Source organism: Micropterus salmoides, unplaced genomic scaffold (genome assembly GCF_014851395.1).
Source record: "Micropterus salmoides isolate LMB-PRFRI ecotype aquatic unplaced genomic scaffold, ASM1485139v1 Ms_hic_scaffold_9, whole genome shotgun sequence".
Taxonomy (NCBI): domain Eukaryota; kingdom Metazoa; phylum Chordata; class Actinopteri; order Centrarchiformes; family Centrarchidae; genus Micropterus; species Micropterus salmoides.
Window position 1 is genome coordinate 4870368 of NW_024044681.1, and position 16073 is coordinate 4886440.

At 41.3% G+C, this 16073-nt stretch overlaps 1 protein-coding gene across 1 annotated transcript in view; it reads right to left on the reverse strand.

The window, feature by feature from the left end:
* Window positions 1-15722, reverse strand: part of LOC119895454 (mucin-2-like) — a 16880-nt gene extending 1158 nt beyond the window's left edge. The window contains exons 1-3 of the mRNA XM_038708603.1: window positions 15582-15722; window positions 8417-9576; window positions 1415-1549 (exon numbers count right to left, since the gene is read on the reverse strand). Of these exons, the coding sequence (XP_038564531.1) occupies window positions 1415-1549; window positions 8417-9485 (1204 nt within the window). The 5' untranslated portion in view covers window positions 9486-9576; window positions 15582-15722. The remainder of the gene's footprint in view (window positions 1-1414; window positions 1550-8416; window positions 9577-15581) is intronic.
* Window positions 15723-16073: the final 351 nt, after the last annotated feature.

Here is a 16073-nt window from a genome sequence, read left to right on the forward strand (position 1 = left end):
GTAAATCTTGAAAAGTCTCACCGAAGGCACCATAACCTCTAGACCAGCTGAGCTTATAAAGGTGAAGGATTCCTCTCATGTTACAATGGCAGCAACCCCAAACACTTCATGAAACTGAGAGCTCTATGTAGTTTTCATCTGATTGCCTTCATTTTCAATTTAACTCACCTCAGAAAAAGTAAGTTAGATCATGTTTGTTGAGGAGGAGCCTGTGTGTTGGGAAATGTGAGGGGGAGGGTTTATCTGCTTCTTGAAAAGTTGCACTTAATGCAAAAGCACCTGGTGTGGGTCCATTAAATGAAATTGGAGAGCTGTAAATGTGTTTATGTGCAGCTTTTCAACAGCAGGTTTTTGCTTTAGGGAGTACACATTCAAATGGCAGGCAGACTGAATACTAACATTATTGTTTCACTCACTCACTCGTGACATACTGAGCTAGAGAGCCCCGTAGCATCCCATCATCAGTGAGTGGCACATTTGACAGGTCTATTTTTGAAAATCATTTGACAACATTTGCTAATCTGGGCGAGGTAATGTGGGTTACATCTGCTCCTGTGAACTGGGCTGAAAGTGAGTCTTTTAATAAATACTGGAAATTAAGTACATGATGAAGGACTAATATATGTGATTTTTACATTGAACACATTTTATCTTCAGATAATGAGAATATTTTTTGATTTAGCTTAAAGGATAAGTCTAGTGATTTTCTATATTTTTCTTCTTGTCAACAGATCCCATGAAAACACCAGAAGCCAACAGTAAATTGATCCTTTTAACAGGTATTGTCTGTGTAGCTGAATTCTGATAAATCTAATTTTGCCTTGTTTTAACCTGATATATTTGCACCTAATACTTTTGTATGCTAACCACGTTATAAATCACACATCTATAATTTAAAATAGCGATTTGACACCCTGCCTTAAGCTATAGCTTCCCAAATAGAATAAATAGTAATGTGTTATTTATTGAGAATGACATATGCAGCAACTCTTCATTTAAAAGGAATCGTGTGCTGTTGGCCAGTGGGCTACTTAATTAATGCATATGTGTGTTTTTAGTTTTTTAAAGGCAGATATTGTCTTTGGATTGATGACATAATATTTATTTATCTAGAGGGTATTGTTCCCCATCTATTCTGTTCTCAGGAGTTCTCCAAAATCACAGCTTGAATGAAAAGTTTTCTGCTCCCATCGGAAGCAATTAGTGGCCTCAGGCAAAGCATGCAGGGTAATTGTTTCTCCCAGTCCTGTAACAGATTTTCAGATATTGAAACGGCTGAAGAAAGGCTTCTGAAACAAACAGCATGCAGTTCTTTTTCGTTGTCCTCCTAACAGCATGGCAGACCAAACACATTTGAAACTGATGGGACTTTGAAATTAGTTACAGTGTTTGTTTAAGGGATTTGTTTGCTCACCTGTGCTCAGTGGAAGGGATGTTGTTAGGAGCTTAGTGGATAGCGTGGAAGTGTCTGCCAAACTGGTGTCACCATCCCCATCTGCTGAAGGAACCACACCTTCCTCATCCTCCTTATCCTCTTTGCCTGGCAGGTCTGGGAAGAGACATGCAATTTAACCTCTGAGCGATCTCAAGGCGATCAGGAATACAATTTAAAGAACTCCACATAGCATAGCTCCAAGTAGTCTGAGAAACAAAAAAAGATTAGCAATTCTGGAGCCTGTCAAAAATAAGTTTAACCCTCTCTGCTCACAGTGAGTCTGAAACACACTGCAGAAAATGGAGGGACTATATTTCTTAACCCAGTTCTGTCAAATGGATCTGTCTATCACCCACTTAGTTGTAGCCAGTCATCCATAGCACAGTAGTCTGGCCCTCTGTAGTCTAATTACATTGACATCCTGATGTGTGTGTGCATGCTTATCAGTGTGTGCACATCCTGGTCCATCACAAATCCAGACCCATTGTTCAATCATCTGTGTTAGTGCTACAAAGAGGGAAACAAGACAAGACCAAGAGACAGAGAAATGACTACATGACTGAGCCACATCATTCCCCTTTCCCTTTGGCAACCTCACAAAAAGACACAGTTTTCACAGTAAGCCCTCTGCACAAGATGTGTGTGTTTTGCCACACAGCGCAGCAATTATAAATGAATGATGGACCAGATGAGATTTGGGACGATATTCAGCGAGTGAATCTGTTGGGGAAAACTGATGAGCTGACTCCGTGATGAAGCTGGGGATACCAGGTCCTCTGTTAGTTTATAGCTTCAGAATTAATATTAATAAAAGATACCGAGGCATAAGGCTAGTGGGAGGAATAACGTGCTAGGAAAAAACTTTGTGACGGCTATGAGGCAATGCCAGCTACTATCATACAGTAAAATCTAGGTCACGTTCACAGCCCCTGAGTCAATTGTAAATTTTAGAAGTCTCCGAAGTAAAATCCGCTCATCACGTTATTGCACTGTTGACCTCCACACAGCAGGAGATCTGTCTCAGCCAAAGGAGAAGGAGAGTGATGAGTAACAGAAACAAATACTGCACAGGTATACACCTGCACATAAAAAGAGTGTCTCTTAGAGCAAGTCTTGATTCAAGTCTCAAGTCCTTTAAGGCGAGTCAAAGTCTAGTAACAAGATTTCATAAGCAAATTGCAAGACATCTCAAGTCTTCCTTTTTGTGACATAAAGGTACCCTGTGGAGTTTCTGATGATCAATGGCTATTCCACTATAAAACTTTTCCATTTCAGTTTTGAGCTTTGTATATAAAAGTTTAACAATCGTCTGGTACTCAAAAGTCTTAGGAAATAGATTTCTTAGTTTGTGCATCTCAAACTCTCAGGTTTTTTGAAGAAAGGTTATTTGAACAAAAACTTGTTTATTGGGTAAATAAAGGTTTAAAGGTACCATTTGGAGTTTTTGACCTCTAGGAGCATTGTGTTTTTACCAAGCGGGAAGCTTCCGGTCTACAATATGAAGCCGATGCGGAAGTCCCTGAAACCTGCATTCTATTGAAAATCCAGCAGGGGGCGACTCTTCTGGTTGCAAAAAGAAGTCCAGCTCCATTAAAAATAATGGGACAATTACCCTACTTCTCAGCTGAATAATTACCCCAGTAAACACTTTCCTGATGAGTTTATGGTCTCAGTTGCTAGTTTCAAGTCTTCTTCAACACAAAATGATGTTCATTTAGTAAATTATGGTCCATTTACTTTAAAATAGACCACAAAGCAGAGTATGTTTCAGGGCGGGATTATCTATGATTGACAAGTCGTTACCATGGCGATCTGTCAATCAGACTAGTGCCGACTGTACCCTCGGCACTGTGTAAATTTAACCAGCACCATTAAAAAAGCTTAATAGTTCACTTTCTCTGGTGAGTACATTTAGTTTTAAGACTATTGTTCACTAGACAAAGTTATCAGCTCTGTTAAAATGACAGTTAACTGAGTTACAGTTGCACCTAGCTAAGCAAGCTAGCTAGCTCCGCACACGGCCGTTAGCTGCACCGTATCGTCACTTCCGGGCACTTCCTGCATAAACTCGACATGGCGGCGCCCTATCGGCCAAACTCAAGGCTTCAAAACGGCAGTCCACAAACCAACGGGTGACGTCACGATGACTATGTCCATTTCTTATATACAGTCTATGGTTTTTACGAGTGAGTCCCAGTGTTGTCTGCACACAAGAACACGAACGTGCAGGCATCACAATACGCAGTCCACAGTTTCACACTTTTCTGATGTTTTATGAGGAAGACAATAATTTGACATGTTTTTCAGACATCAAGGATACACACAAATTAATCAATAAGTATTTTGCCTTGAAATTTTAAATATTAAAATTGAGTATGTAATTTCTCAAGTTACTAAGTAAGTAATTCTTCCTAGCAAAGGATGGCATTTATTTTAAACTCAACTTTTCTCAAATTTCCAAGTTCAAAAAAGGAAAAGTAAGTTTTATTTTTCTTGAAAATATTCTGACAGTTCCTGACTTGAAAGGGGTACTAAAATCAGTTTCCTTGATTTTTTGCTGTTGTCACAGTATGTTTTTGCAGTTAAGATATTGTCTGTTGTCCAGTGAATTGGGAGGAGACACTGTACACCACGGCCAGATCCCTGCAGCATCTGCAGTACAGACACTCTGATGTGCCTGTGATTAAATTTCACCATCTAACAAGATCTGCTACAAATGAGATATAAGGACAGTAAACATGTGCTCTCCTTCACTCACTCGTACAGTACAAACAGTGGAGCTCATCTCTTTAGCACATCACAAGCAAAATTACTGATGACCAGCTGTTTATGGATACTCTGCTGACAGAGCAAAATAAAAGCAAAAGGGGATTAGAGAGAGGTAGGCATGAGTGGATCTCAGTCTTAGTATATTGAACAGTTCAAAAATACACATGTGCTGAATTATCATTTTACTGTCCACCTAATTAGTGCGTACATAATTTATCTTGGCCTTCATAACCTTAAAGTGTTTTAACCTTAATGTAATTTTCTGTGTGCCGCCTTCACCTCAGGCTGTGAATGGATGGTTTCTACATGTGCGTGCGGAAGGAAAATGTAGGTTTCGTCCAGAGATATAGCCTAAATTGAATTTAAAGTAGCACCCACAGTGAGCAAAATCTTTGAGGCAATGCTGATCCATTTTGGTGCGGCAGTTATTCAACGTTTCAGATGCTCCTCATTATCTCCAGCTTCCAGAAATAATAAACAAAAAATGATGTTGCACTCCATTACACTCTGCTTTATCTACATAAGCCCGCAGAGAGTTTGTAAAAGAATACAAGAATACACTCTGAGCTCAGAGTGATAAGAAAGAAAAGGAGCGGTTTGGATAGCAGTGCAGGAGAGAGTTGGATGCTCCTAATCAGATGCATAAAAATGGGATATTATGACTGAGATACCTCTTCTTCAATTGTTTCTGGCTGTACTTGCACAAAATTGCATCATGTTGCCTATTTGGCTCATTTTTAAGATAGTTACCAAGGGATCCGTTGCATTTTCTAACGCCTTTACTCTCCCAACCAAGTCTTGCTTTAAGATCAGTCTGATTAAAGGTGACAAATAATCCAGATTGCTCTTTAATTGCATATTTACATTAGTCAGAGTAAATCGGCCTGCGAGCTTTGGGTCAAATCCTAAAAACAAACAGGCCTAATCCATCCAGTTTTTTTAAAACTCCTGTCTGGTTAAAGAAGTCATTATGAGAAGATTACCATAATATAAAAGTCCAGACAGTGTTCTCTATTTGCATTAAAGATCACTTTCCATGTAAATTCTATACAAGGGCATCAGAAAACCATGTCACATGCTCTGCGAGTAAAACTATTTCCATAATCAGTTAATCTGTCAATGGCCGTGCTTTAGCTGTTTGTTATGGCGCTCGGATCACAGAGACAATATATTCTTGCAGGTACTAATGGAGTGTGTTAAAGGTCTAGTCTCGGCACTGTCTGTTAGTACAGCATACCGTAATGGAAAAGGTGGGAGGAGGGGAAAGAAGGAGCAGGAGGAAGGAAAGGTTTTTTGAAGATAATGTACAGCAGTGGCTATCTGAGATGCTTTAGAAAACCTACTTCACCCCCCACATCCCATCAGCCTCAACCCCCAGTTCTTTTCCCGCTCTCTCCTCTCATAATTGCCCATGCTGTTGGATGTCGGAGTGTCCCTTAGTAGAGGATTACACACACAGAAGCAGAGCATTGCTGTTTTTTAAATACCTGACAGCCTCCTCAAGGGCAACGCCACCTAGCAAATGCTCTCTCGAGCAATGAAAAACCCACCCGTTTGTGATGAAGATGTTCCACACCTTCATAAAGAAATGATTCACCTCGTGCCGCTTAAATAGATCACAGCACACAGATAGAATGTTCACATTGGGATAATGTATGATAATGCAGGGGTGCCGTGCTTTCATTTTCATATTAGTCTCCTCCTGTGTCCTTTGGCAAGGTGTAATCATTTGAACACTGCAAGACTCCTGTGCAATACTGCACCAAGCTGACTACTAGGGTGTATAAAAGCAAGCACTGGTTGTCGTTTCTCCATGAGTGATCAGAATCTTCTCTCGTCCCTGTCAAAACATTTTCACCCTTCAAAGCAGCAATGGCTGACATGTCTGGCCATGGAACAAACAGACAGGGATTTGTGTTTGTAAAGAGGCAAAAAAAGATTGCAAAAGGAGGAGTAGAGCTGGAAGGGAGGGAGCGGAGAGGAAGGGACAGAGGAGCATGTTCAGCATCCATGAACAGCGACTGGCGGGCTTATGGTCCCACAGGAGAGATGGTGGTTTTGCTGAGTGTGCGCTTGGAATACTGATACGCAGCCACAGCAGCCCGCCTCAACCTGGCCAAGCTCCCTATCTTTCCTGCATGCCGCCATACAATGCATAATCAAAAACCAGTGCAGACACAACACTGGGCGCTGTAGACTAAACACAACGCCGGTTTCAAAGCAAACAGCTTAAAGCAGTGTCAGATACACAAGATCTGATATAGTTGCATGCCAACACTGCAAAAAAAAAAACCTGACTCTCAACCTTTATTTTCCACTGGGGAACTGTTAATGTACCTTTTGTCATTGTGCATATAGATTGCTATCTGTAAATATCCAATAGCGTAGTCTCAAAGTTCCTTTTTGACCTTGGAAACAGCAGCTGACAAAACAATCTCATTTCAAGGTCTATTTAGAAACCGTTCTCCAGCTTTTGATTGTGTCACACATGAAAGAGCCTTAAAGTGCTCAAAACAGAAATCAAAACATCCACAACTCTGTGACAACTCGGCACACTCTGTATGTAAAGGAAGAGCATGCCATATGACTGAAAGCTGCAGAACAGCTACTAAATTGACCTTAACATGAGATTTTGTCAAGTAATTTTGTCATAAGCTAAACTTTGTTTAAAAAAACAGAAAGTCAATGTGATTTAAGCACAGTTTGCATGTTCAAGAAACAGAGGGTAAGAACTAACATTAAGAAGTTTATGAAACAGGTGTAGTCAGGAGTTGAAAACTTACTTTTAAATTTTTACCAAATTTTTAAATCTGTGAGCAAAAACTGCATTTTGGCACTACTGCAGTAAAGATATTGTAATTGTTGTTTGTTGTTTTGCTTTGATTTTAAGGGTGAGGAGAATATGACATAACATAATCTTTGCTAGGAATAATTTCTTCATGATTATGCCTCATGGTTTTTGTAATTATCTACAGCTATGACAACAAGTAATTCATTCATTTTATGTACCAATATTAATGGACTTTTGGTGGAATTACAGCATTTAAACATTCAAGCTAATATCATTATGTGCACACACGTTGAGTGACACATCTGTGTGTATACATCCTCCAAACAGCCCTGGTTTTATCAGATGGACATGGAACCTCCATGACTGAGAATAATCGGCTCATCATTTTCTGGCCCAACCTTTGACCCTACATGATGAATGCGTCTGTACCTGGAGGTGGATGTTCCCCTGAAGACTCATTAAGTATACAGACACCAGACTGCAACCAGTGTTGGGGGATGGGCCTTGAAGATGGAGGTTTTGCCTCAATGTCATGTGAAAGTCTACTGAATCCTACTGGCTACCAGTAGCCGTTTAAGTTCACCATCTTTGCCTTTTCATGCTCTGTAGAGAAAACCCCCATCAAGTGGCATTCAACCAAACACTCTTTCCTTCCATTCACTGAGGTAATCACTTGTGCAATGTTGGGGGGGGGGGGGGGGGGGGGGATTTCTGCTTGAAAACTCATTATAGACTGTTAATGGGCTGTTTTTAAATTGGGTGGTACGAATTACACATTGGAAGAAATTGTGAAAGGCAAAACTATCTTTGGGTAAGGCTGGGGACAGTCAACAACAAAACATCACTCAAAAAAGCTTTTTAACTTTCCAAAGCAGATTTCACAACAGATTTTGATGCTTTATTATCCCTTCCATATTCTCTGTGTCATGGAACTATTTTATTGAATAGTTCAAAGTCTGTGGGAAGCAATCATTGCAAACAATTAAGATGTTTCATTCTTTTGTAGATGGTTTTGATTGCAGTATGGTGGAACTACTCCAACTTCTGAAAGCTGTTATGTTACTGAAATGTATTTGTCCATCCATTTAAACCACCACAGTGTAATGCCACATTATATTAAAAAAAAATCTTAACTATACTATACTATACATACTCTCCCCTAGCATGGTGTACAGAGATTTCAACACATAACCCGTCATTGCAATCATGTAAATGTTGATTCCAGACATGTACTTATTGATTGTTGACAGGGTTTCAACAAGATCTGGATTTATGCTAATGTCGGACCTTCGACTACTTACCAAGTCAGAAATGTCATCGATCAAGCCGAACTGTCTGCAGCCTTTTGACAGCCATTTATTGAACACTTAAGACCTGCCTGCATATGATTGATCACTATTGATTTGTTTAACTTTGCTTACCTCCTGCTATTGAGAAGTGAACGCTTTGGCTCTGAGTTGTGCTTATTATGGATTCTGGCACAGGTTTGTGATCGATCACCATGGCTGTGGTGATTACCACCGGCTGTCCCTCCATGGGCCCCGACCTGGCCTGGGAGAAGCCCAGGTCAGCCTCGCTCTGAGTGGGGTGGGTTTCTGTCATTGTGGCCTCTCCAGCATGGAGAGTAATACTGACAGTCGGGTCGTGTGGTTGTCTGACAAATGTGGTTTCTGAGGGAGTAGGGGTAGTAACAGGCCCCAGAGTGTGTGTGCTGGCTTGTGTGGTGTCCACCAGTCCTGGATTTGTTGTTGTGGTTTGGGCTGCTGCCCGTGTCAAGGCAGTAGGAACTGTAGTTTCTGGTGCTATCGTTGACCAGATCTTTACTGTTAAATTTTCAGCCTCCTCTTTATCAGTGTGTGATGGGGGGTGTTGTGAAGTGGCAGCCTTGCTGGGTCCGGCTGCTCGTGCAGTTCCCTGTGGTGGGTGAGTATGTGTTGCATTTTGTTCAGGAGCGCTTGTGCTGGCGGGACTGTTGGTGAACAGAGTGTTTCTGACATAACTGCTTGTGGGAGAGTAGGAGTCTAAAACAAGAGTATCATTGTAGCTCTGCGCTATGCTGCTGTGTGGAGAATCTGATGTCCCTGTGTGAAGTGGTTCTGTTCTTGTCTTTGTCACGCTAGCTAGGAGCCCCCGAGTCCCAGTCGTTGGTGGTTCAGAGGTTTCAAAAATGCTCCCTTCACCTGACACCAAGTGGTCTTGCAAGTGATCAACTGGTTCTGTCAGACTTTTGGCGTTTGTGGTCAACACAACAGCCTTCTCTTTACTGTCCGAGCTTCCATAAAAGGGAATTGGGATTTGGAATGGTAGTGAGGGAAAGGAAGGGAGCTTTGGCAGAGACGGGGTCCACCAGTTAGAGCGTTGTCTATTTTCAGGTGCGTTTTCTCTTGATGGCGTCTGCCCCCAGAGAGCCTCTTCGTCAGCCACAGCCTGCCTGTGAAGTAGCAAAAAACAGCCGAAGCAGAAAGCCAAGGTCTGGAGGAGGCGAAGCATGCTGTCGACAGTGGCGCACGGATCGCTCACATGTTGTTCTCCATCCTCCTGCTCCCTCAGGTGGGTCTGACTAACTTTCCGGCAAAATGGCCTAAAAGACAAGAACAGACAGGACAAAGTGACACACTTTCATCCACTCTTGAGCAGCTAAATCGGAGTTGTCGAAAACTTGACACAATTTGCATCTGCTGCTTTTTCTTTTCATTGAACATTTTTGGAAGGCCGAGCTTCTGTTTCTCAGAGTGTGACCTGCTTTTCAGCTGTTTTTCCAGGCCGTAAAGTAAATCAAGTAGAGAATCTATGCCACCCACTAGCGACTGCTGAAGTTAGCAGGCTAAAAAAATATGTCGCCCACCACAAATCACAACAAAGACTTAAGTATTATGGACACCCCACAATTAGTGTCCTGTTAGATGTGGTGGTCAGTATTTATGCTTTTGCTCACATGCATGCTGTCTCGCAGTGGTTGGGCCACTACATGGACTGACCAATTAGAGAACTTTAACTTAAAGAACTACTATCCATATGTACTCTATTCAGTGAGAAGTGGTCAAGAAATAATGTATGTGTGAGTAGGGTTGGGGGAGGTTTGTTAAGAATTAGGATCCGGGTTGCCAACATAAGAATAGAGGGACCTCTTTTGTGGAGCGCCGAGTGGTTCAAAGTCACTAGCCTGTTGCCTCAGTGAAAAGACTGGAGCACCAAAGGAATTTCCCCTGTGAGAACAACAACCTGTATGCTTTAGCTGTACTTAACTCCCCACTAAACCCCACACCCACCCCAGTTTTGGCCTTGCTCTCTTTCAATCTCAGATATGTTTGTTCTTTAAAACAGATGGAGAAAGATCTGTTTGTGTGGGAGTAGTGTTCACAGAAATCAGCAATCACAGATAAATTCTCTCTCCAGCGTTTCTATCACGCTCTTATTCTCTATATGAGTGTTATTTCATGCTTTTTCTTCATTGTCAGCCTTTGTTCTTCTCTCTGACAAGTTTATTTACCGCTCACTTTATTCCCCTAATCCAGGCCAGCTCTCTCTACTCTATCAAGTTCTTGCTGTTTTCTTCGGTGCGCATACGATCAATCAGCCACTACCATAAGAGTCCAAGGCGCATTCTCACTGATCAGGAGAGGAGGGACATGACCTGCAGTCTTCCCCTCTGTTCCAGCCTGGAGGGAACCTGGAGGGATGAAACCAACCTGGATACACAGTCAGATATTGAGATATGATGACTGACTACCGGGGGGGGTTGTCAAACATAGAGCTTCCCACACCCTCCCTACTTTTAGCATTCTGACGGAACATCATGAAAATCAGTTTCCGATGATGTGTAGTTGTTTTTAGATGCCTGTGTGCTCAAGCTTGCTCCAGCCAACCCACTCACACGGTCACATTTCATGTATGCAGAGATATGATGAAATGATTTTGGATCTGACTGTGCATGTTAGTGCAATTGTGTACTTGCCCACATGTACTGTTCTGTAGTAGCTACACACACACCCACGCGTGCACACAGGCCTGGGCTTCTTCAAGACATTTTGCCAGCAATTTCTGAAGTCTTACAGAAAGGCCAATGAACTATTAAACGCTGCCTTTAAAGAGAAAGGGAAATATGTTTTGTTGAGAAGCCAAGTTTATTTGATTCTACATAGAAACATTTTAATAAGTTGTGAAGCTTAGAGCAAATTGATTGCCTCTTTGTCAATTTCATGCATAACTGATCAATTATTTAGATTGTGGGAAATATGTTTAATTCAGTTTGGCTGGCATTGTCACATTTCATGTCAATATCACTTTCACTTAGTGTGTGGTAAAAGGAAACTCATGTAGAGCGCAAAATGCTTCCTTCACTTCACAGCATGTTTTTAAGTTTCTGACTATTTTGAAAGGATCGGTTTTGGACAGAACTGAGTGTTCTTTCCAATCACTCAGGCAAGTAGAAAACGTTCCATTTTTTGTCTGATTTGACTCAAGTGACATAGCAGATGGTATTTTGTTAATGGTTGACTCATCTTGTCATGGCACACATGCAAACAGTTTCCTCAAAGATAGATGTTTTTTATTTTAGGTCCTGCAGAAAAGTAGCATAAATAACATAACAATTATCTAACGTTTAAAGCCCCAATAAAGCATGATTTTGTTTTTCAGTCATGGAAATGTACATGTACTCTCTTCAAGGTCAGGATTTTCTAAGATAAGCTCTATTCCTAGATCTCACTGTATCTCCCAATACGTTATACATGTAATGATATGGTGAACTTGTCAGCAGAGATTAGCATTTTTACACCCTCAGCAGATACTTAGCATTACTAGCATTCATTTGGCGTCCAATATTCACTTTTCTTTTATCGTTGTTTTGCTCTCCAGCAATTCCTGAAGAAAATATCTGGCTCTTTTGTAATTTCTCCAACTGTGTTCACCAGCTAGTTGCTAACTTTGTCTGTCTGGTGTTATTGCTGGGCAGGTAGCTTTTATTTTCTGTAGACAGAAAAGAGAGCGGTGGGAGTGAACAAAAACATTAAAGTTGCGGGCCAAAAAACCCCCAATGTGCTGAAAGACACTAAAACGCTCCACAGAGCTGAGTGGAGATGCAAAGTTGGTAGATAATTCTCTGTGGATTTGTTGTTAGTCATGTGATCCATTCATAAAGTAAAAACATTGGTGATAGCAGCATTAATATGTAAACAAAACATTTTTTGTTGGTAATGTAGAACTAGTTTTTAGCTGTCATAAACTATCAATGCCAGCTAACAATCAAGCTAACAAATTAATAATGTACTGTGCTAGCTAACAACAGCTTGTGCTTTACTATCATTCCAGATTGGGCCTTTAACTTTTTTTGTCAGCACACGTCACCACATCAAATATATGCCAGTGAAGGCATTGTCTGGTTTGACAGGCAGCAGAGCAAGTGGAAAGGAACTATAAAAAGTGTCTGTGGGGAATTTACAAGCCCCCTCTATTATTTTGCTGGCGTTTTGTCTCGCTGCTCCTGACAAAGATGGGGCCTGCCACTGTAGTGTGGTCAATAGAGCAGGGAAGGACACAGCAAAAGAGAGGCAGAAAAGAAGGGCAGACAGCAAAAGACAAGGGCAATAGAAGAGAGCGACAGAGAGAGAGACAAAGACACCATATTGACATACAGTTGTGCCATTCTTAGTCCAGGAGAGTAAACCCTGCGGCAGTCTTCGTAATGCTCATTTTAGTTTGTTGCCAGAGCCTCTTTTATTAACTCTGTAAACAGACTACTGTCTTTCAATTAGGTATGTGTGTGTGTGTGTGTGTGTGTGTGTGTGTGTTCATAAGAAGCCCCCACTCTCTCACTTCTCTCAGGACCATCAACCATCTTGATCTCAATCAGCCTCCAACCTGCTGTACCATATTTCTTCATGTAAATTTCTCAATTTTAAATTTATCTGACGGTGGTGTTATGGCTTTACAAGACCCTCTGTGAGAACTCTGCTCATAATAAGGCCGCCATAGTAAAGCTAACAAGAGAGAAAAAGATGAAGAGGGGAGTACAGTCTCTCAGAATGAAAGTTAAAAAAAAGAAAGCGGTGTGTCACTCCTGAGTGACTGAAATGGATAGGCTCTACACTGAGGGGAGTCACAAATGGAGACGAATTTACTGCGGCCGATGTCATTACTATTTAACAAACCTGGCGAGGCCTGAGGATCAATGATACAGTCTAGGATAATGGAATAATTTACCTCCCTGCAAATGGATACTGTTGTGGGGGTTTTGTGAATCTACTGCGTGGGTGCTGTGTATATTTAGCACTAGTTTTCACTCTTATTTCCATGGTTATATGTAGTTGCACATGAATTTGAGCGTAGATTTACACGTGCATCCTCCCACGTGTTGTTGGGTCCTGTATTTTCGATTTCAGCTCTTTATCACAGGCTCTATCTCCAATCTAAGGAGTCAACTTATAGCTTTTTCCTGTTGTCCTCTTCTGACTTTGACGCTACGCAGGGATGTCAATATTGCACAGATTCAATCTGACTGGCCGCTCTAAGCCAGCAGGGATTTATCCTGCATAAAGCAGCACATTTGAAGGGCTTTAGAAAGTGTTAGAGAGCTTAACCTGGCGAACAAGTGGCTGTCTATCCATCTTTCAATCATTGTGGTTGTCATTATAGTCATGGCAAATTCTTGTGACAGGGAAAGACTGTGGATGTAACTGTAGGTGTTTTATGTCCTCATTTCACCAACAAACAATAAAAGTTTATTAAAAAATACAATTTGTTTTCTTCCAGGATACATTTTTTACTTTTGGTTAATTTCATCATTATAAACAACACTACAATATTTATGTCAATAAAGATTGATGTGATATTGAATGCCAATATTGTAATTTAAAATGAATCAGTCAGGTATTGGTATTCTAGAGTATCATGTGTCATAGTCTTCGGGAAGTTATTGCTTCTAGCCATGTAGGAGTCCAGTTCATAACCTCCCTGTAAAACCACAACAGGTCATTTTTACACATTGGTTTTGAGAAGATTAAACAAACACCATATAACGTGTTAATTGGTGAGCCGGTAGGCAGACTTGCTGGTAGGTGGATTTTGTTATTTTTGAAAAGATCCAGACTTGCTGTTTTAAGTTAAGCAAAGCTAATCGGCTGTAGGCTGTAGCCTTATGTTTACCAGAAGGATATGAGAGTGGTTTCGATCTTCTCATCGAACTCTAAGACACAACCTGTCCCAAAATGACAAACTCCTAAGTAGAAAATCGCAAGTCCACTGAAGTGCATGCCAGTTTTAAAAAAAGACACTTTATTATTTACCTACTGTTTGTGTTTTGTCAATCCCTGCTTAAGTTGAACTGTATCATTCCTCGTTTGACAACATATTCAAGTTGATGATTGAGTCTTATCACTAACTTCTGAGTTGTGAGGGACAGATCCACAGACAGAAAGGGTGCAATCAGCTACAGTCAATAGCCCCTGGACATTATTGACCATAATGAGAGCTACTCTCGTGTCCGAGAATAGCAAAACCTCTGGTCATGAGTCCAAATGAGCAGCATCACAGGCCGGACTTCAACACATAAATCCTGCAGGGTTTACAACCACAACAATATCCTGAGTCTATTTACAAACCAGATTAATGCCTTGCTATTCTAATCTTAGGGGTTTCCTGATTCTTTGAAATGCCATTTTACAAATCTAACTTCCAGGTGCAGAATTCCTTTCAGAACATCAATACCGTACTGTCATTTCTCCCTTTTTCTCAGATTAGTTTGATTCTCCAAACCTCTTCCATGCCTCTTATACTCCACCTCCACCACTCATAAAACATATTCCCCATGCTTGAGAATGACATTAATTGTGCCGAGCTGATGCTTGTGTTAGCCCTAGAGCTGATGAATGCAGTGAACCTGCCGACTATACAGAGCGCTCTCAAACACAGGCGTTCCACCGGCTGCCTTTACCATGGAGACAGCTGAAGCCAAAGACGTCTCGCTAATCCCCAGGATTTGAACACCTTTTGGACTCCACTGTTCCACTAGGAGTGTGCTGCACTCACATGCAAATGGGCAGTCACACACACAGACGCACACACACAGAAATTTGTGTGTTTTGCTAACAACATAACACACACGCTTGCATATATTCTAACATCCTTGTGCTACAATGGAATGTGTACACAAGGATATGATTGCATAATTAGATATTCATGATAATTACAGATGTTAACATCTTTATGTGTCAGGTTTACCCAGATGACACACTAACAGACACACTCTCTCAAATACATATACCACCACACACATTTCCTATTTTCCTATAGATTTACCACGAATAAATGATTCCCTCTGATCTCCTTAATCCTAAACCACAAGCCCTCTTACATGTGTTAAAGGAAATACAGTATGTTTGTGTGTGAGAGTGTGTTTACCTAAAGCTGCAGCTCGAGTGTGTGTCTCAGCGTGTAACAGCATGCATGTTGGAGTCATACCCACACATCCCTATTCCTAGATGCAAAGCTGCTGATTAACATACACATGCAGAGAGAGAGAGAGAGAGAGAGAGAGAGAGAGGTTTACAGCTATGTGTGCAGGAAGATGAAAACATGTCAGCTGCTTACCTACAGATGTATGGAACAAGATGTAGAATCCACAGCCAGCTGTGTGTGTGCGTGTGTGTGCATGTGTGTGCTGCAGGAGAGACCGTTGTTCTGAGCCCGTATAGGTTCGCCTGTGTGGAATTGAGTTCCAGTCTGTCTCCCTCCCTCCCACTCTCTCTCTCTCTCTCTCGCTCTCTTGCTCGCTCGCTCACTGCATCAGTAGTCCACTGTGTGGCTCCCATCACAATGCTTGTGGTCACACCTCACTGAGCCAATTGTTCATTAGCGGAGATCACCCGGTGCCGCCGACACTAGGAAACAGAGTTAGGCATCATATTACAATCGCTTATGCAAACACACATGCTGAATATTACATGCAAAGCCTTTACAAACATGCATGTGCACATATACCCAAGCTGTGAGTGGATAACATTTGAATACAGCTGTTTTCAAGCACTATATTTAGACCTAACATAACTAGTATGCTGATGTTGACTTTTTGGCTCTGCCAGT